The sequence below is a fragment of the Vulpes lagopus genome, chromosome 6 (assembly GCF_018345385.1).
Source record: "Vulpes lagopus strain Blue_001 chromosome 6, ASM1834538v1, whole genome shotgun sequence".
Taxonomy (NCBI): Eukaryota; Metazoa; Chordata; class Mammalia; order Carnivora; family Canidae; genus Vulpes; species Vulpes lagopus.
The window spans coordinates 46,884,398-46,906,556 of record NC_054829.1 but is presented as its reverse complement, the minus strand read 5'-3'; the positions used below and the strand labels follow the sequence as shown (position 1 = coordinate 46,906,556).

The 22,159-nt window shown below is 33.4% G+C and overlaps 1 protein-coding gene across 2 annotated transcripts in view; it reads right to left on the bottom strand.

The window, feature by feature from the left end:
- The window catches only part of SOS2 (SOS Ras/Rho guanine nucleotide exchange factor 2), a 79,543-nt gene that overhangs the window by 40,782 nt on the left and 16,602 nt on the right, over window positions 1–22,159 (bottom strand). For both annotated transcript variants that reach the window (XM_041758810.1, XM_041758812.1), the window contains exons 2-8: window positions 19,704–19,829; window positions 16,501–16,632; window positions 15,430–15,594; window positions 11,594–11,797; window positions 8,732–8,875; window positions 5,560–5,670; window positions 1,757–1,855 (exon numbers count right to left, since the gene is read on the bottom strand). In XM_041758810.1, the coding sequence (XP_041614744.1) occupies window positions 1,757–1,855; window positions 5,560–5,670; window positions 8,732–8,875; window positions 11,594–11,797; window positions 15,430–15,594; window positions 16,501–16,632; window positions 19,704–19,829 (981 nt within the window). The remainder of the gene's footprint in view (window positions 1–1,756; window positions 1,856–5,559; window positions 5,671–8,731; window positions 8,876–11,593; window positions 11,798–15,429; window positions 15,595–16,500; window positions 16,633–19,703; window positions 19,830–22,159) is intronic.

The window sequence follows — 22,159 nt, the reverse complement described above, 5'->3', positions numbered from 1 at the left end:
AGGCTTCCTGCTCAGTGCAGGGAGCTTGACAGGGAGCTCAATCCCAGGATGTTGGGATCACAACCAGAGCCAAAGGCAGAGGCTTAATCAACTGAGCCACCCAGGTGCCTCGTGATTCTTTAATTAGCTGACCAACTACTAGTCCCAATTATGATTAAGAGGACACAGAGTCCAGTATTTAATTGGTGGCGAAGTAGCTAAGGCCTCAGGATGAGTTAGGCTATCATAGTTAATGTCCTGATCTTAGATGCAGACATAGTAGTTTTAAGATCAACACTGAAGATTTTAAAACCAATCATCCAGACGGATAAAAATAAGCTTCAATTATAAAGTCAAACCAGGATTTTTAAATGTTGGCATAGATTTGAAGGCAATTATAAGACTAATAATAGGACTTACAATTAGACATCATCCTAAAAATTTTAGAAATCCTAACATACATCTGGGACAGCCAATGTATTATTCATATGAAGCCTACAATCATTTTTATGAGTTCTTTATGGATCCTTTAGTCTCCATAGATATTCAGAATCAAGTTGTTCACCTATTTGTGCTCAAAAGCTAGTGAGCTTCAGCGTCACACATTATGGGTAATAAGGCTTCAAAAAAATTATTGATAGCTATTCATTAGAAATCACCAAATGAATTCCTTATCTACGTGCCTACAATATACAGAGTTATCCTAACTTTAATATTATTACTAAAGAGTTAGATGAAAAAAGTCTGAACGAGTTGTCTAAAACCAACAACTTGGTATCCTAAAGGAGAGGTACAAAATACTCAGGTGGAAAGATGCCTAGCTTCTAAAAACCAATTTTAAAAGTTGTAGAACGTTTTACTGAGCAAGATATTTTGAAATTATGGGGCATCCAGATGCCTCAGTCAGTTAAGCATCCAATTCTTGATTTCTGCTCAGATCATGATTACAGAGTTGTGAGACCAAGCGCTAAGTCAGACTCCACACTCAGCATAGAATCTGCTTGTCCCTCTTCCTCTGCTCTTCCTCTCGCTTGCACTTGTGCTCTTTCTCTCAAAGAAAATCTTTACTAAATAAGTAAGTATAAAGGGTTCAAGTTTTACCATAATATTTTGTTACATGTTGCTTGGGTCCTCGCTAAGAGAGGAAGAATACTATACTGCATTGTTTAAAAAAAAAAAAAGTCAGACTTAAAAGTGCTTTTCTTAATAAGTTAAAACAAGATGGAAATCTAGACCACTGACTGCTATGCATAACAGTTATTAACTACTTACCTAAAGACTTAAAACACTGTTGCCTCCAAAAATTAAAGAAAAAAGTAAACTCTATATTAATACTTTGAAATTCTACATTATGAAATGACAGATAAAGACATACTTTCCTCTATCTACTACTCTGAGATAATATGAAGAAAATAACAGGCTTTTTTCCATGGAAAAGAAGGTGGACGGGATCCCTGGGTGGCGCAGCGGTTTGGCGCCTGCCTTTGGCCCAGGGCGCGATCCTGGAGACCCGGGATCGAATCCCACATCAGGCTCCCGGTGCATGGAGCCTGCTTCTCCCTCTGCCTGTGTCTCTGCCTCTCTCTCTCTCTCTCTGTATGACTATCATAAGTAAATAAAAAAAAAAAATTAAAAAAAAAAAAAAAAAAGAAGGTAGACATTTGAATTACTTTATATTTATGAATAAAAAGCATTAAAAATAATATGACCAGATCAAAAACTAGTTCTTAAGTCTCATAAATCCAAGTACTTTTGGCTCAGGAAGCCTTCACCTTACCTTTAATAATTCAAAATAGTGCCAACAATGATAAACAGGCACTAGCATAAGGCGTGGAAGGACGTAACGAACTGCCTCTTTAAAACCATCAGCAATGGACTGCAAAGCAAAAAGATGTAACTGTATATCACTGGTATCAAGAATATATAATAACAACGCCTAACAGAAATAACATAAAAATACACGATACAGACTTAACCAAAACTAAAATGGAAAGCATGTTCTACATGAAAATTAAAGTGCCATAAAATGAAGGGCTTTTTCCTCCTTTAAGTTATTTGATAGGTATATACATTTCATTACTTCTTTTATACAGCCAAAATAACTTTCACAGTAGTCTTATACAACTTTTCCTCAAATGTTTTGGCTTCCCCATATCCTAAAAGAATTTTGAAAGCTATGTAACCTCTTGTATATTTTTACATCATCATTTGAAATGTTTTAAGTTTAAATAGTTATGAAGGATATATTTTGGGGGATGCTGTATATTGTAGATGTAATTTAAATATGTTTCACCAAACAATGATTAAACTTCAGATCTAGCTTATTTATTTTATGAAAAATGCCTGTCGTAATTACATTGACAAAGCCAATTTTCACTGTCAAAATAGAGAGCTAGATCAGACAACTTCCACAGAAAGTCTAACTTCATTCTTAAACTCAAGTATACACATTAATGTCACAGCCTAAAGTATAGGAAGCATCTGGAAGAATCTATAACTGCTTCTAACATTGTACCCCCAGGTATGAGAACTTCACAAACCTACTCTCTCCTTCATTCCAATGTCCAATGAATGATGAGGTACTTTTAAAAAAAATATTCACTCTTCTAACAATGATCTCACTTAATCCTTTGTTTCTCAAGACATAGAGTTAGATATGATATGACATTTTAGCTACTAAGTTTTTATTTTTAACATAGTTACCCCACATCCTGCTTTTAAAAACTCTTTTACTTTGCACTCAATGAACTCTCCTTCAAGAGCAAGTTTTTTGTTCCCCCTGGTTGGGACCCTATAGGTTTTTATACCTTGGATTAATGCATAATGGGAAATTCAATATGGCAAGGCATAATGTGTAAGAGAAGTTGGAAAAGAGAACGCAAAAACAAACACAAGGTAGAAAGCAGGCTAGAAACTGATTTCCTTAAAGAGCTGGAAAACCTTTGTGTGTATATCTAGGGGTAGGTATATCCCAGTGTTCAAAATTAATCATCTATAAATGATTTTCTAGAATGTGTAAGAGATTTAAAGGTCATTCATATTGATTTTAAATGTCATTAACACTGACTTATTTAAACTAGTATTTCTCATCAGATAAATAGACACAACAGTAATATATAAGGAAAGACTGTCATATGATATTTCTTAAAAGTGAGGATTCTTTTAAGAATGGCAAATACTCCCATAATCCTCATAAATTGTTAACTGAAGTTAAATTATAATTTGTTCAATGAGGGCACCTGGGTGACTCAGCTGGTTAAGTGTCTACCTTCAGCTCGGGTCATGATCCTGGAGTCCTGGGATTGAACCCCACATCAGCCCCTCTGCTCAGCAGGCTGTCTGCTTCTCCATTTCCTGGTGCCCCTCCCCATCCCCACTCATGCTCTCTTTCTCTCTCAAATAAATAAATAAAATCTAAAAAAAAAGTTGTTCAATGGACTTGTTTCCATATGTCCAGTCAAATTATTTTCCTGAAGATTAATTTCTTTCATCATTTGATTAAAGATAGTGATGCGAATCCCTCTAGATATATCTTTATATATTTTACATATAATACTTTAACTGGAACCAAGATGAAACTTTATTTATTTATTTTTTTAAATTTTTATTTATTTATGATAGTCACAGAGAGAGAGAGGCAGAGACATAGGCAGAGGGAGAAGCAGGCTCCATGCACCGGGAGCCCAATGTAGGATTAGATCCCGGGTCTCCAGGATCGCGCCCTGGGCCAAAGGCAAGCGCCAAACCACTGCGCCACCCAGGGATCCCCCAAGATGAAACTTTAAAATTAAGTCTACAAAGATCATTTATATTGTTAATTGGCACTGAAATGGCTATTAAAGTGTATTCTAAAATGCTAATGCGATGTGTATTTACAGTGTAAGAACTATAAATAAAACAAGTGAATGAGTATTTTAATATATGCTAAATGTGCTTAGCATATTCTCATTTGATATTCACAAAAACTATAATCATCATCATTTCACAAATGAGCAAACTAAGTCTCTAAGGTTAAGTGACTTGCTCTGAAAAACATAATTACTGATTGGCCCGAAGCCAGAAGTTCTCACTCCAAAGCTCATTCTCAAAGTGTGCTATATATCTTCTAAAGAAGTTTGTTTTATATATTTTTTTAATGAAGCATTATCTTCTTCACCTCACATTGAATGGATATTTTTAAAGTTAATACAGTACAAATGAGTTTGGCATGATTATGCGAAGATCTTATAGATACATTGTCCTATTTAATCAGGATTTACTTTATGGTTTATATGAATATATAAGATTTAGCTTAAGAAAATTATTCCTTCATTGACGTAAATTTTGAAAATTAGGTATAATTTTTATTCCAAGTTGACAAGTTATTGAGTACAGTAGAAGACAATAATGGGAATTCACAGTAAAGAAGGCAGAAAGAAGACGGTAAGTTCAGCTTTGAACATGTTACACTTGAAATGCTTGTGGGATATTCAAGTGAATTAGTTCAAGGGGCAGCTAGTTATATGAAAGTATATATACACACACAGTGCTCATAAGAGAGTTAAGGCATGAAAATACAAATAGGAAGTCACCAGCATATATGCAATAGCTAAAGCAGAATGTACGGATAAAGTTATCCAAGGAGAGTACAGAGGGGCAGAAAAGCAGGGGCTGATAATAGAAATTGGAGAAGACCTGTAATTAAGGAGACAAAGAAGAAACTAAAGAAGATGAAAATTAGGAGAAAGTACCATGAGAGCTAAAAGGACAAGCAGGGCATGAACAAATACCACAGGCATTAATATGAAATTGAAATATCCACTGGACTCGGCAGTTAAGTTTATTTGCAGGGGCAGTTTCTAATGTTATATCCTGATCAGAAAACAGAAGGTTGCAGTTTGATAAAGAATGGTAAAAAGCAATATGAAGATAACTGGCGAAAAATGGAAAAAATGAAAGGGGGAAACAGCTAGAGTGAAGAAAGGTTTTGTTTATTTATTTGCTTGTGTTAGGACAATCAAGACCATGTTCTTTTGCTATGGGAGAAAAGCCAGTAGAGATGCAGGAAGTTTCCACAGCAGTAAGTAGTTAAGGATAAATGCCAACATAACTTTTGGGTGTTAATGTAATTTTGTCTCCCCACTTTCTTTCATTTCATTTAACTGTATTACTGAACCAACTAACTTGCATAGTCCCCATTAATATATTTATCTCTTTTAAATTCCAGGCCTGGTAGAGAAGTCAATATGGATAGTAAATGAGGATATTCTCCACTCTTTATGATTTCTGTTCTAGCTCCTGAAATAGCTCTGCATATTGATCTCTATATCCCAGATCTAGAATGTGCCAGATTCTTGTAGCCAATTAGTATGTGCAATAATATTCTATAAAAGATTTCTACATTAAGGAATGACTGAAAGAACTCAAAACAAAAAAACAGAAGATAATCTATTACAAGCTTACAATGAACAGATTTTGAAGGACTGGAGAATTATTTCATCATGTGCTTTATGAAAGAATTCTAGAATTTACAATTCTAGATAAGATGGTGAGATATTTTAGCTGCTTTATTAAAAAAAAGAACATTCAATTTGAGTTTACCTGAAAGTGTAGAGCCACTGCAGGTCTGGCCATCAGCTTACTGAAATGTTCATTAAATTTTGGAGAAAGAATGTCCTGTGATAATGTTTCATAAGGATCAAATGCTTGCTCCTATTTTTTTAAAAAAGGAGAATATGTTAGGTTTAAAAGAACATCTTTTCTACTAACATGGCAGATTACTTAATGGCAAATTTTTATTCAACTCCTCAACTAATTTCACAACTTTTTGTTCTCTACTTTCAGAAGGCAAACAATAAGTAGGAAATCTTTTAAAGTGTAAGTAATGACCTTCAGTGATAGATGACAAGGTCTTAAAGTCTTAAAATAGGTCACTGAATTTGTGGTCATAAGTTATCAAATTACTAAAATGCTATGCACATTTACTCCCAGTAAATGAAGAGTATTTATTAGTAAAACAAGGCTGGGATTTGAAATTTCAACCTAGGTAAGCTTAGGTTGAAACGAGTTTACACTTAAGGTACTTTCAAAGGAAGCAAAATCTGGTACCACTGTTTTATCCACTCTACACTTTTCAAAATTAGAAAAAGCAAAGATTAATAAACATAAAATGATAATACAGAAATTTCCCATATTTCATAAATGTTTATATTTAAATAAATTCCTATTATTTGACAATAATCAATACCCCCAATGTTTAGTTACAACTAAGGGACTTGTTTCATTTTCATATTTTAAAAATACATTGTTTTTCAGAAAATAACAAGTATTGGTAAAGAAGTAGAGAAACTGAAATCCTCATCTACTGCCAGTGGGAATATAAAATGGTGTATGTAGCCCTATGGAAAACAGTTTGGCAGCTAAACAAAAAATTGCCCCATGACCCAGCAATTCTACCACTGTATATATACCCCAAAGAATTGAAAACAGAGAGACTCAAGCAGATATTCGTATGCTAGTGTTCACTGCAGCATTATTCACAATAGCCATGTGTCCATCCACCAAATAAATGGATAAGCAAAATGTGATATAGATATATAGATATACAATGGAATATTATTCAGCCATGGAAATGGATGGAGTTCTGATACATACTATGATGTATGAACCCTGAAAACATGTTAAGTAAAATAAGCAAACACAAGAGAATACTGTTATGATTCCACTTATATCGAGTACCTAGAACCAGCAAATTCATATATAAAGAAAGTAGATTAGAAGTTACCAGGTGTTAGGGAGAGGGAAGAATAGGGAGTTAATGCTTAATGAGTGCAGAGTTTCTATTTGGGGTGATAAAAAAGTTTTGGAAAAAGATAGCAGTAATGGTCATATAACATTGTGAATTTAATTAATGCCATTGAATTATAAACTTAAAAATGGTTAAAATGGCAAATCTTACAAAATGTGTAATATATATTTTATCACAGTAAAAAACAAAATAAAAATTAGAAAACACATTGTGTTTGAACCATGATATCTTTAAAAGAACAGGAAACAACTAGGTTACAGATTAATACACTAAGATACAAAAACTTGCTAATAAGAATCAAGGCTGAATATTTTGCTTAGGTATCAGTAACTGAATACTTCTATACTATCATTTTCATTGTCTCTAAAATGGATGTAATAAAAGTGATCTATATTTTAAAAAAATATAAGCAAAGATTATAAAACTGGGAAATCTTTTACATGAAAACTGAAGAAAGTACTTTTAAAACTCTGTTTTCCAAAAGCAATAAAAAATGGCCAATGATTATAATACAAAGATGTTCAATATGATTAGTTTAAAAATAAAAGCTTTTTTTTTCTCATTAGACTGGCAAAAATGAATAGAATAACACCTAGAGTTAGTGAAAGGGTGGGGAAAAAGAGCAGCATATATCAGCGTTTATCTAGAAGTAAATCTGGCAAAATGTTTCAAAGTTCTAAAAATTTCCTCATCTTTAAGACTACAATGCCACTTCTAGGAATATATTCTAAAATAATTATTAGACTATGAAGACAGTAGAAATATATTTGTTGCAATATTATTTACAATAACGAAAAATGGAAACAACCTACATGTTTATTAACAGTAAGGAGTTAAAATATGTTATGATGTCTTTATATAACATGGACTAATTTAGACTTCAAAAACTGTTGAAGGAGGGGCAGAAGTGGATGAAACAGGTGAAGGGATTAGAGGTACAAACTTGTAGTGAGTAAATTACATGAAAAGCACAACACAGGGAATATAATCAATAATACTGTAACAATGTCGTATGGTGACAGATGGTAACTACACATATGGCAGTGAACACTGAATTATTGGATTTCCATGTTACACACCTGAAACTAATATAACACTGTAGGTCAACTGAACTTCAATATATTAAAAAAATTGTGTGGAGGTCTATTTATTAACATGAAGAATTCTCATGATATGTTGAGAACAGGAGAAAATAGTCTGTTTTGGTAAACAAACAGGTTTATATCTATAAGTAGAAAAATATATTTAAGGATTAAATAATATATGTTGTAAGGATAAGTTATCTCTGGTTGTTGCAAAATTGAGTGATTTTCATTATATTTATATTTGCCTCTATCTTTCTGAATATTTTTACAACGAGTTATATTACTTTTACAATCACTTAAAAGACAAAATAGGGATGGCTAGGTGGCTCAATGGTTTGGTGCCCGCCTTTGGCCCAGGGTGTGATCCCAGAGTCCCGGGATTGAGTCCCGCATCAGGTTCCCTGCATGGAGCCTGCTTCTTCCTCTGCCTGTGTCTTTGCCTCTCTCGCTCTCTGTGTCTATCATGAATAAATAAATAAAATCTTTTTAAAAAAATGACAAAATGATTTTCACTTTGCGGAAAAAAATTAAAATATAACCTTTCCAATTTTTGGAAATTAAGACAAAAATCTACAAAAGTTAAACAGTTAATGGTCAGTAAAATTTATTTTCTTTCATTTTAATGTGCGTGCATTAAAAAAAATCCTAAATGCTACTACTCAATCAACTTTCACTATAAATATTATTATAAATACACCATAAAGTAAGTGTCATTAAAAATATAGACAATGTAATTTTAGTTTGCTACTGGCTAAACCTTAAGTATTGTTTTATAGCAGTCAGCAATGTCCTCTAATTTTCACAAAGAGTATCTTACTAAATTTCTTAATACACCATTTAGGACTTTAATGAGAATTACAAAGTAGTTTTGTAAACTTACCTCTGCCAAATCTTCAAAACAGCTGCCAGCTAAGGGATGAGGACTGCTTTCATCAGTCATTTCCACTGTGTCTTCAATCAAACCTAGAAGTTTCACAGTCAATTCGTGTATATCTGAAATGTTACTGAAAATTCTGTCAATATCCTGAAAAAAAAGAAAAGAAAGGTTAAGACGTGAAGTTGAAGTTTAAAAAATGCTAAATATATTTTTAAAAAGGCTAAATATAGGGACGCCTGGGTGGCTCAGTGGTTGAGCGTCTGCCTTTGGCTCAGGGCGTGATCGCAGAGTCCCGAGATTGAGTCCCATATCTGGCTTCGTGCATGGAGCCTGCTTCTCCCTCTGCCTATGTATCTCTCTCTCTCTCTCTCTCTCTCTGTCTCTTATGACTAAATTAAATAAAATCTTTTAAAAATGCTAAATATAAGTAATGTAAGTGTTAAAGGTATATTTTCATCCAATTACATACTATTACATTCCAAGACATATAATATATTCTACAACAAAGCAAAAGTCCATCATGAATACAGAAAAGTGAAATTTAAAAAACCTCTTGGATTACAAACAGTAAATTTACTCAGAAATAAGATTGTAGATAGTTTTGTTCAGCAATTCTAAAATCTCATATTGTGGATAAATCTAAGCAACTCCTTACATAAAGAATCCTGGCATTTGAGTATTTTAAAATTAGCTAAGAAGCTACAAATCTTGATCAAGGTCTTATAGAGTTGGTTAATAACAAAAGCTGGGTTCAAAATCTGACTCCTCCAGATACAATCCAGTTTCACAATTTGTGGCCTTTCTCCTGAATTTGAGGAGGAATTAAGACTTCATTCAAGCTTCCATGTGTGAATTAAATCTGGATTAAGAAATGTTAAATCCTCTGGACACAGATAGACCATATGACTGATGATGCTGGTTATGGCCAACTTTCATTCATTTTTCCATCTTCATAATAGAAACATCACAGGCTGTGGAACCTGGTAGATATAAGCATGTACCTTGGCCCCTCACCTGTTAGATAAATGACTCTGGATTAAGTCACTTATTAGGTCTTAGACACTATTATAACGTAATTTCATAATAGCCTTATTATATACTGTCATCATCCTCATTTTTACAAATGAGGAAACTAGCTCAGAGCAGTTAAGTAATTTGCTCAAGGTCACACAGCTGGTACACCAATATCTACCTTCATAAGGTTCTTAGCAGGATTAAATGAGGTGACTTCTACGAACTGCTCCTGGCATATATTAGGCCCTCCACAAATGTGAGCTTTTTGAAGACAAAGGGGTAGAGTCTAAAAGAATAAATGAAGATTAGTTTTAAATGACTCATTCCTTTATCAAATATTTGCTGAGTACTATGCTCTGATCTTAGATGGTCTCTATCTCAAAATTCATAGTCTTTTGAGACTAAAAATACACTAAATATAGCGAATCCATATCTAAATGCTAAAAAAAGTTTAAAAAGGTACAACAGAGGGGCAGCCCCGGTGGTGCAGCAGTTTGGCGCCACCTGCAGCCTGGGGTGTGATCCTGGGGACCCAGGATCAAGTCCCACGTCGGGCTTCCTGTAGGGAGCCTGCTTCTCCCTCTGCCTGTGTCTCTGCCTCTCTCTGTGTGTCTCTATGAATAAATAAACAAAATCTTAAAAAAAAAAAAAAGGTACAATAGATACAAAGAAAGAAAAAAAAAAGGAATTCTCTCTTTCTCTTGACCATTAGTATCATAATAGAAATTTTCTATCAAATCAGCACTAATTCAATGAAAAGAGATCCCATAAAAATTAATTCCTGAGGAATGAAAACTAATGGGACAAAGAAAAGGCAAAGAAGACAAAATCAGCTACCAGCATCTGTTAGGTTTTTATTCTTAGAATTCTATTAGACTGTGGTATAAAAGAACTCAAGTTGAAGTTCAACCTCTATAACTAACTTACCAAGTCATAACCATTTTGTGTCAATTTCCTCACCAGTTAAGGTAGAGATGATAATATCTGCCTTACCTATCTCAGAGGAGTGTTATAAGGGTGACATAAAATAGGCAGTACTTTGAAAATGACAAAATGCTGATTACTTAAAGCAGTGTGTCTAGTGGGAGTTGCTATAAAACATTAAGCTAGCCATATATACAAAAAAAAAAAAAAAAAAAAGGATAGAAGCCTACTAAAAAACCTTACATTATCACCGAAATTCATGCTTTTGGAAAAGAATCAAAGAGGCTAAATCACTTCCTAATCTTAAACACTCAGCCAGCTGTGTCTGCACATTCACTCATGTAATAGTTATTTGAGGGAGGAAGTCAGGAGGTAGAAAAATGGCTGAGTATTTAAAGTGAAGGGCAGACACAGAGACATCTAAGGAAAAATAAATCATGGGATAAAGAAGGAAAGAAAAACTTTTTAAAAGACAATATTTGTATAGCTGGACTCCTTAAGTTGACTTTAGAAGCTGCAGAGGTTAAGAAAAAGAAGGACAAGGCTCCCATCCTATTCCCACCACTCCTAAATCCATTTTCCAATAGAGCAGCTCCGCCTTTGTTTACATGGCACTCTGCATGAATTTTTTTCTCAAAAAGTTCCATGTTAAAACTTTAAACTAGTGCCTTAAAGTACTTACCAAAAGTACTTAATGAGTGCATTAAGTCTTTATTTTCTAGACCATACATCTTTTTCTTTTTCACTATGTTCAAACGTCACTACCCTTAACATAGTATAACAATTCACATATTTTAAAAATTATAAATATTACATAATAGAATATTTTGTTTTACATACTCTTAAAGCATAAAAAGTTACTATTTATGATTTTAAACTCCTATTTAACTTTTGGGGTACAGAATTTCAAACCAAAAAGGTACTTACAGAAGGTTTAAACAGATTTCTGTCCGAAAGAAAGGCTTCTCGAAACACTTTTATGATCATATTTAGTTCGCGTAGATATTGCCTTTCTTCTGCAATTTCAGTTCTAACAAGGTCATAGTAGTTTAATTCACCTGAAGAACTAGGTTCATCTTCACAAAGACAAACCAAACCTATGTCATCCTGATCAAACATGTCCATCAAAACCTGAGAAATATAAATCGATAATGTAGAAATTTATTTTCTGAACTTTTATAAAATGGTCTCAAGGTACTTAGAATTAAAACATTATTAAACAATGAGAGTTGTGTGCATTATAAGCTAATTTATATAATTGAAATAAGAGAAATATGAAAGGTTGGAGGAAAAAAATGTTCAAATAAAACTAGATATGCAAACATAAATAAATATGGAAATAAAATAAACCTAATAGTGAAATATATGTGTGTGTATACATATATATGTGTGTATATACATACACACACACATAAACACACATATATAATAGCAAAAAAGAGCATACCTTTGAAGGACAACAATCTGAGCCAAAATCCCGGTTCAACCATTACTCACCTGTGATTACAGACAAGTTATTTATTCTTTTGAAAGCAGATTCCTTCTATGTAAAATGTAACTGATGAAAAAATTCAATGAGGTAATGTACATAAAATGCATACTACTATGTCTGGCAAATAGTAGGCATTCAAAATGGTATTAGTCCCTTGTCCTAGTGTAAGGAAAGGTGTATGCACTTGGGAGAAAAATATAAGGACACTATTGTAAAAGCACATGATAGAGCATAGTGTGATGTTTTTCTACTGCATATTTACTATACCAGCAAGTGCTGTTAAGCAGTTAAAGAAGGCGCTTAGAACATTGCAGGAAGAGAGGACTATTAGGAGATTGGCTACAGGGACGCCTGGGTGGCTCAGCAGGTAAGTGTCTGCTTTTGGCTCAGGTTGTGATCCCAGGGTCCTGGGATCGATTCCCACATCGGCCCCCCCCGCAGGGAGCCTGCTTCTCCCTCTGCTAATATCTCTGCCTCTCTCTCTGTGTCTCTCATGAGTAAATAAATAAAATATTAAAAAAAAAAAAAAGAGAGAGGTATCTTTAACCTAGCATATGATACCCATTAAAAAAAAAAAGATTAGTTACATACAGAAGAACTGTTCAAATAAGAAAATATAGTAACAAAAATTGGAGCCAGATTTCTGTCAAACAAGGTAATTACAAATATGAAAAGGGGAGGCTAAAATGAACTCTATGGTATTAGTTTTGGATTGGAGAGATCTGTGAATTCATATAAAGATCTATAATTTTTTTTTTTTTGGTAGACACAGGGTAGTCCTTGAGTTAGAAGCATAAGCCTGAGAGAACGGTAAAGCAACAGGTTTCACAAAATTGTTCTACTAAGTCAGAAATAGGTAAATAAAATACTATCTTCTAAGCAAACTGGATTACCATCTGCCTTATAGATCCACCTCCACCTAAATGTAGGTTGGTGCTAACTTATCACCTATGTTGGAAAATAACTTGTGAAAGTACACACCTGTATTAGTTTTCTTGGGCTTCCATAACAAAAAGATAGATAAGAAATATAGATGTGTATATGTACATATAACGTATAAACACACACACACACACACACCCCAATTCTGGCCTCTAGAGACCAGAACATGTACACTCTAATAGCAGTGAGCTTATCTAGCATCCAGCTCTTGGTTTCTAAATACTATTCTCCACTAAAAGAAACCCAGAGTTTTTAGAAAATGACTAATCCCAGGCTTGAGCAGCATGTAAACAAAAGTTTAACCTAGAACATTTTCTGTCAAAAGAAAGTGTCCAAAGAATGATACAGACAGAGAAGCCAACTTAAAGAAGCTTCCATTGGCCAAATCTGGGACAATTTGAATACCAAAATAAATAGTGAAATAATGGATAGCATATTAAATAAGAATCCATGAATCTATATTAAAATAAACAAATAAATTTCAAGTGCAATGAGAAACAAGATACTCACAATCCCAAAATATTCCACAAAATATTTATTAATTACATAGTACTTTAAGGCAGAGAAGCCTAGAAGACAACCCCTTAAACAAAGTGATTAAAAAGAACATCACCAGTAATGGGACATATCAAAATTGTGTGCCATATGAGAAATACAATGAAAAGAGTACAGCATTACTTCTATGATATTCCTGGCCAAAGATGCATAATGAAAAAGAAAATATCAGAAAAAACTAAAGTAATGGACATTTTTTTTTAAGCTCAATGCAGGGCTTGAACTCATGACCCTGAGATCAAGACCTGAGCCAAAATCATGAGTCTTGAGTCAATTTAATCGACCGAGCCACCCAAGTGTCCCAGTAAGGGACATTTTAAATAATAACTAATGTAATCCTCAAAAGTATCAAGACCATAAAAGTTAAAGAAGAATGAAGAACAATTCCAGACTTAATGATACATGACTAATTCTACACTAGATCATTTTGCTATAAAGGACATCAACTGGGATGACTGGCAAAACTTGAATGGGGTCTGAAAGTTAGATAGTATAATGTATCAAAGTTAACTTTTTGGATTTTGATTGTCATATTGTGAGTATGCAGAAGAATGTTTCTGTTTGTAAACTATGTTGGCAAATTACTCTCAAGTGATTCAGGGCACAGGGGAGTACCTTTTATTGTATTTGCAACTTTTCTAAAAGTCTGAGATAGAAAAATTTTTAAAAGCATGCAATCATAATTTTAGAAGTCAAAATGGAAGTATCAAGGAATTTCTACTACGAAATTCAAGTGAAAAATCATATTTGAGACCACGGCAGAGTAGAGCAGATCTCAACCATAACTGCGTATCAGAATCACCTGGGATGCTTTCAAGATATACTGAGGCTTAGAGTCTTAACCCAGGTCAAGTATATCAGAACTTCTAGGAGGAAGATGCAAGCAAGCATCAGTACTCTTTCTGGTAATTCTGATTTACAGTTGAAGTGAAGAATCACTGGCATGTGGTTCTGGGGTCATTCACCCTTAGTTGTCTAGCTTAGGCAACCTCTCTATGAAGTGTTCCTGGCTTGTCCCATGCCAGAGGTAACTACTTTCTCCATTGCACCTTTGACTTATAATAGTTTTTAATCACACTGTGATGCAATTATTTTTTTTTACAATATTTTTATTTCTAAGATAGATTCCTTCTAACAAAGGAATTTATTATTCTAATACTATCTTGTTTAATGTTGTATCATTAATGCTTAGGACAGTGACTGGCACATTGACAGATACCCAAAAATGTTGACTTGAAAAGGTAAAAAAAAAAAAAAAAAAGTAGTAGAAAGGAAAGAAAAGGAAGAGAGAGGAAAAAAAGGAGAGACTCAGTTTCTTCCCCAGTGGCTTACAGCCAGGAAGCAAAGCAAAGTAATCAACAAAAAAAGTATCAGAAGGAAGAAACACTGGCATTGCAGTCTTTTGCTGTCTACCTCTGAAACCAATGTAAATTTTTCAAAATTACTTATACTTAAAAGTATTTGAATGCTCTGTATATATTTTCTTTATATTTTCTGTCTAAAAAGATAAAATTCAAATTATTTTTCTTAAATTGGTCTGAGGCTTTAGATGTTTCTCTTGTAGGTAAAAGATTCTTAATGGGGGGGGGGATTCCTACCATGTCATATGCTAAAAATCCTGAAAATATCATGGCTTGTCTAATAAGTCAGTATTTTTCTGTCTTCCAATACCAGGAATTATAAAATTACTAATATAAATATGTATAAAAAAGAGGTAGAAGTGACATATAATCACTATTATTCAAGTTAAGTTTAAAAACCTTTTAACACTTACCTTATCTGCACACATTGATACTTTAATGTCCTGCTGAGATATTTCATAATGTCGGATATTAAAAACATAATTACCAGCCAACTTCAAAATATCAGCTGAGATATACTCTAGTACAGCCACAATATACAGGGATACGTGATAGTCCACTTTGTACCCTAAAACTTCCTGTGGAAAAAATAAGAAATTCTAAAGAATGGCACTGTCAAGTATTGGTTAAACACTTAAAAAAAAGTTTATCCAACATTCTTGCTTACATAGAACTTTTTATAAGCCAAAGTCCTAAATTTACAGGTATCACAGGATATAGAAAGAGCCATTGGTCCCACTATCAGGGGCTTGCTATTTATTTATTTATTTATTTATTTATTTATTTATTTTATCAGGGGCTTTTTAATGAGACCTCTAACAAATCAGCCTTTAGTATCAAGAGTAAAATTATTGATTTTAACATAGACATCTTGGCCAGGACTTCACTGAAAACCTCTTAATATATTACCCAAAACCCATTTGGCAATATCTACAAATAATGATTTATAACCAATATCCCCAAATGACAGTGGTTTTTGTCAAGGGGAGGATGTGTGCATATGAGGGGAAAATCAGGGGATGTCATGAAATTGCTACCAAGGGGGCATTCAAATCTATGTACACCAAATATTTTCTATAGACAAAATAATATTCCCTAGCCTTTTTTTCCCCAATGTATATAAAGACATGTGTGATAAATACATATTACTTTAAAAACTGTTCTGAACTCACCATAGCTTTTGACAATATATAGTATCTTAATGAGAGGGTGAGAATCAGTCAGGGGTAGTACTCAACAGAATATACCACAAAGATGTATTATTGCTTATCAATAACTTTTAATATTATTTGAAAGGAAATCTGATTTTTTCAGAGTACATTTATTTTCATTTGTACATAAATATATATGTATATGTACACACATGTGCACATGCACATGTGCTATATAAATACTATGTAAATACTATATAAATACACCAATACCTTATGAAGTGTTATTCATTATAAAGAACTTCCCCAATGTTTTATTTTTTTTTTTACTACCTTCAATGAAGGATGGATTTTGTCCACAGGCAGTAAGAGAGGATTTCTTCGTTTTCGTTTTTCTATGGCAGATTGTGCATCAGCAATAGCCCATTTATCAATTGGATGAGGAAAGGTCTTTTGAACACGTTCCTGTTCAGATCACAGCAGTACTACTGTTAATAGAAGTGTTTATAACTAAAAAATTCATACAAAACTAAACTTTATCATCTTTAATGCTAGCAGGTAATAGTGATGTAACATGTTCCAATTCCTGTAATTACTAATTTTTTTAATAGGACTCTCAATATTTTTCCACATAATTCCCATGCGTAAAGAAAAAGATGAACTTTAAACAGAAAGTTTTAAGCATAAGCATAATTTAGATGGAATTAGAACTAGGAAACAGTAGTAACATTAGGAGAGATTAAAACCAGCATGAAATACTCCCCAGTAATTTTACAGTAAGGTTCCTAGAGTTAAAATTATTTACATAGCAGAAATTGTTAACTCATTATTAATAATTATTATGCAGTCACTCTCCTTTTGCTAACCTTAGTTTCAAATATAGAAAATAATATTTTTTTTAAACTTTTTTAAATTTTTTTATTTATTTATGATAGTCACAGATTGAGAGAGAGAGGCAGAGACACAGGCAGAGGGAGAAGCAGGCTCCATGCACCGGGAGCCCGACGTGGGATTCGATCCCGGGTCTCCAGGATCGCGCCCTGGGCCAAAGGCAGGCGCCAAACCGCTGCGCCACCCAGGGATCCCAGAAAATAATTTTTTTAAAAGAAGAGATGTTACGTACTTCTTAAAGGATCAAGTAGGTGACAAAGCTCAGAATGGCTTAAGGAAACACATCTCTTGGCAAAAACAATCTAAGCCTGGGACGCCTGGGTGGCTCAGTGGTGGAGTGTCTGCCTTTGGCTTGGGTCGTGATCCCAGAGTCCTGGGATCAAGTCCCACATCAGGCTCCCTGCGAGGAGCCCGCTTCTCTTTCTTCCTATGTCTATGCCTCTCTCTGTCTCTCATGAATAAATAAATAAAATCTTAAAAAAAGAACCAACAATCTAGGCCTTTTAGATTACTATTATGGCTCATCTAATCTAAATTCAATCAGTGGTTGGCACGAATAATGAGAACTAAAGTGAATTAAACTCCAATTTTTAGTGGGACTTCCTGTTTTTTAAAATTACTCTTAGCATATTTAGCTACTGAGAAGTATGCCTTTTTTTGAAGATTTTATTTATTTATTCATGAGAGATATACAGAGAGGCAGAGACATAAGCAGAGGGAGAAGAAGAGTCCTTGTGGGATGCCTGATGGGGGACTCCATCCCAGGACCTCAGGACCATTACCTGAGCCAAAAGTAGATGCTCAGCCACTGAGCCATCCAGGTGCCTCAAGAAGTATGCTTTTTTAATACTTAATGTCTTACAGCTGAGAGTAGGGAAACAAATACTTTAATCCCAGGAGTCCCTGAAAATCTTAATAGCTCAATTACTCCAAATTAAGATTTTCCTTCATACTGGAAGTTGCTGCCTTATTATAGAAACAATTTTCAAAAGAAAGGTGATATAAACAGTATAGTACAAAAGTAATTTTTGAAAGCTGTACTAAGAGGTATTTCTAAAAATCTAAAAATACTCCCACATAACTGAGCCAAAACAAATATTTTAGCACCAATTCACACAACTATTTAGAGCTGTGTCTGTGTGTGTATTAATCAAACAGTAGATATCCTTAAGATTTGTAGTCCTTTATTGAAGTAGTATTTATATGCAGTAAAATGCACAGATCTTAAGTATACAATTTAATGTTAAAAAATGCTTTACACTTGTGTAACCATCACCTTAATAAAGATACAGAACATTTCCATCATCTCACTTTCCACCCCTCACAGGCAGCCACCACACTGATTTCTATCACCATTAATTTTAGCCGTTTCTGAACTTCATATAAATGTATCACACCAAATGTACTCTCTGAAGTCTGGCTTCTTTTGTTCTATATAATGTCTGTGAATTATAGCTATGTTATTGCACATAGCAATAGTTCATTCTCTCATTTTATTATTGAGTAGTATTCCATTTTATAAATTAACCACAATCTGTTTATTCACATTCTTGTTGATAGAAATTTGAGTTGTTTCTAATTTTTGGCTATTATGAATAAAACTACTTGGATGTGCTAATAAGTCTCTTTGTGAACATATATTTCCATTTCGCTAAGGTTAAATACTTAGGAGTAAAACTGTTGGGTCATAGGCTAGATATGTTGGGTCATAGGCAGATATACTGTATATTTAACTTTACAAGAAACTACCAAACAATTTTCCAAAATGGTTATAGTATTTTACACTCCCACTAGCAATGTGTAAGAGTTGTAGTTAAGCTACAACACATTTGGTGTTATTAGTCTTAATTTTCGTCCCTTAAAATGGGTGTGAAATGGTATCTCAATATACGTTTTAATTTCTATTTCCCTGTGACTTAAAAGCTTAAAGGGCACCTGGCTGGGTCAGTTAGTGGAGCGTGCAACTCTTGATCTCGAGGTTGTGAGTTTGAGCCCCATGATGGGTTCAGAGACTACTTAAAATAAAATGAAAAAAAAAAAAAAAAAAAGCTTGAGCACTTTTCATGTGCTTATTGGTCAATGCTGTATCTTCTTTTTATGAAGTGTCTGTTCAAGACTTTTCGCCTGTTTGGGGGAGGAAGCTGTCATTTCATTACTGATTTGTAGGAGTTAACATTATGTATAGATACACGTTCTCCTGGTTTGTGACTTACACCTTTTTCACTTTCTCATTAATTTTACTCTTTAATACTTACTGTGTTTTGAGTCCTCTGTAAAAAAAAAAAATATTTGGTTAACCCCAGGTTAAGTAGATATTCTCCTGCATTCTCTCCTAAAACTTTATAGTTTTAGCTTTTATGCTTGAGACTATGATCTGTCTTGAATTAATTTTTATGTGTAATAAATTTCAAAGGTTTTTCTCCTATAAATTTATCCAATTATTCTAGCACTTTTTTTTTCTGAAAAACTTTACTTTCCCCATTGATTTGCCTTGTATCTTTGTTGAAAATTAACTTAGCACATATCCCACACATGACTTCAATGGTTTTAGTTTCCATAATAATTTAGAATGATATAGATTTAGATTAAAATGTTAATTTGTACAATGATTCAGTGACTTTTTGAAATATCAAAATAGTTTTTACCTCCACATCTTGAACAGTCCTTGGTTGAGCCATGCATAATTTATTAAGCAGCTGAAAAATCAGCTCTTCAATATAATAGAGAGACTCTTCATTAGCTGAGAGATTGGGATGTACTTGCTCCTGAACCTTTAAAATAAAAAAAGTTCTCAGTTAAAGTATAGGCAAAAACATTTATGACAACGGTCAGTCTTATTTATAATTACTAATATTTTACTAGGCTGGTAATTCAAATACAGACATAAAACACAAAAACTGGGGAAAACCCAGCTCTAATTGGTCTTTGTAAACTTTTTTTTTTTTTTTGTAAACTTTTCTTAACCCACAGAGCAGTGTTTCTTAAACTTTTTTGTATTCTATGAAAATCTATTGAAAGCTACTGGCCCCTTTCTCCTGCTTACCACCAAAAAAACCCCTATATACAAATAAAATATTCTGTACCATTTCAGAGGAATCATGAATACCATATCCTTAAGTTACTTAAAGGTCTACTACAAGTGTCTGAACACTAGGTCATGACCCTCAGCAATGGAGAGATCTCTGAAAAACCACACTACTGCTGCTCCCTGCAGGGAGCCCACTTCTCCTTCTGCCTATATCTCTGCCTCTCTCTGTCTCTCTCATGAATGAATAAATAAAATCTTTAATAAATATAAATTTATAAAATTTTTAAAATTATAAAATTATAAAATTTATAAATAAATAATAAATATAAATAAATGTAATAAATAAAATTGATAATATTGTAAAAACTTTGTATGTTAACAGATGGGAATTAACCTATTGTGGAGATCACTTCATAAAGTACATACACCTGAAACTAAGAAAATACTATATGTCAATTATACTTCGCTTCAAAAAAATCAAAAATTTGTACTCTGGGTTCTCTTCAGATCAAATAAATCTTTCGCCTTTTACTTTAAAAAAAAATCAAAAATTTAAAAAAGACATGCATACCCTATGACCTAGCAATTCCACTGCTGGAGACATACATGTATGTTTAGAGCTATGCAGTCCAACATAGCAGACACTAGTCACGTGTGGCAATAGAGCAGCTAAAATGTAGCTCCACTGAAATAAAATGGGCTTTACATGTAAAATACATGCCAGATATCAAAGATTTAGTATAAAAAAGAATGTCAAATAGCTCATTGTTTATATTGATTATACACTAAAATGGTTAGATTAGGCTAAATTATTAAAATCAAATTCATGAGTTTCTTACTTTTTTAATGTGGCTTTAAGAAACTTTAAAATTATATATGTGACTTACATTATATTTCTATTGGACAGCACTATTCTAGAGAAATATGCATGGAGGTTTATTAGAAGACATGTATAAGGCGGCTCATAAGTAACATTATTAGTGATCTCTCCAAACTAGAAACTCAAATATCTATCTAAAATGGAAAAAATTGTAGTGTATTCATACAATGGAATACAGGAAGAAAATGAGTAACTATAGCTACATAAAATGTGGCTATATGTTGGAAATAATGTTGGCAGAAATATATTTCTATAATATATTAAGGAATATATACAATGAAATAAATCCATTTCAAGATCTGACAAAATTAAGCAGCAACGTTTTAGGGATGCCTGTTTAAATGGTAAAACTACAAAAGAAAAAGCAAAGCAGTGATTACCATAAAAGTGGTTTCCTTCTGGAGATTTCTGTTGAGAAAAATGCTGAATAAGTGTTTCTTAGGTTGTATGTTTATATTTTATGCATTTTTTATTGCTTATCACTTCACCATAAATAAGGTTTTTATTTTTTATTTTTTTAATATTTTATTTATTTATTCATGAAATACACACAGAGAGAGATAGAGAGAGGCAGAGACAGAGGCAGAGGGAGAAGCAGGCTCCATGCAGGGAACCCGATGTGGGACTTGATCCTGGGTCTCCAGGATCATGCTCTGGGCTGAAGGCAGCGCTAAACCGCTGAGCCACCCAGGCTGCCCTAAATAAGGTTTTTAAAAGCTGGAGAATCATCCAGCAAACAGAAAATCAAAGGATAAAATTACAATAAAATAAGTCAAAAGGGCCCTCCTAGTCCCTAGCTAATAAATGAAATTAAAATGTCAGAACCCTAGAGACAAAAGAATATCCTACAAGCTTAGGGTGAAGTGAAGAAGTAGGTCAAAAATAAAGTGACATTAGATTAGTTCCAAACTTCAACTGTAACACTAGAAGCTAAAAGGCAGAGATTTCCAACCTAGAATCAGATCCTAACGAACTATCAATCAAATGTCATAGTAAAATGAAGTCATGTTTAAACATAACAGGTCAAAACTTTTAACTCCCATGCACCCTTTCTCATTAAGCTTTTATAGTTCATACCACAGTAAAATTGCGTAAATCAAGAGAAAAATATAGCATATAAGAAATGAAGGAAGCAATACAGAAAAAAGGCCGAAGGTGTACCCAGAATAAAGTGAAGGGGAATTATGAGAGCT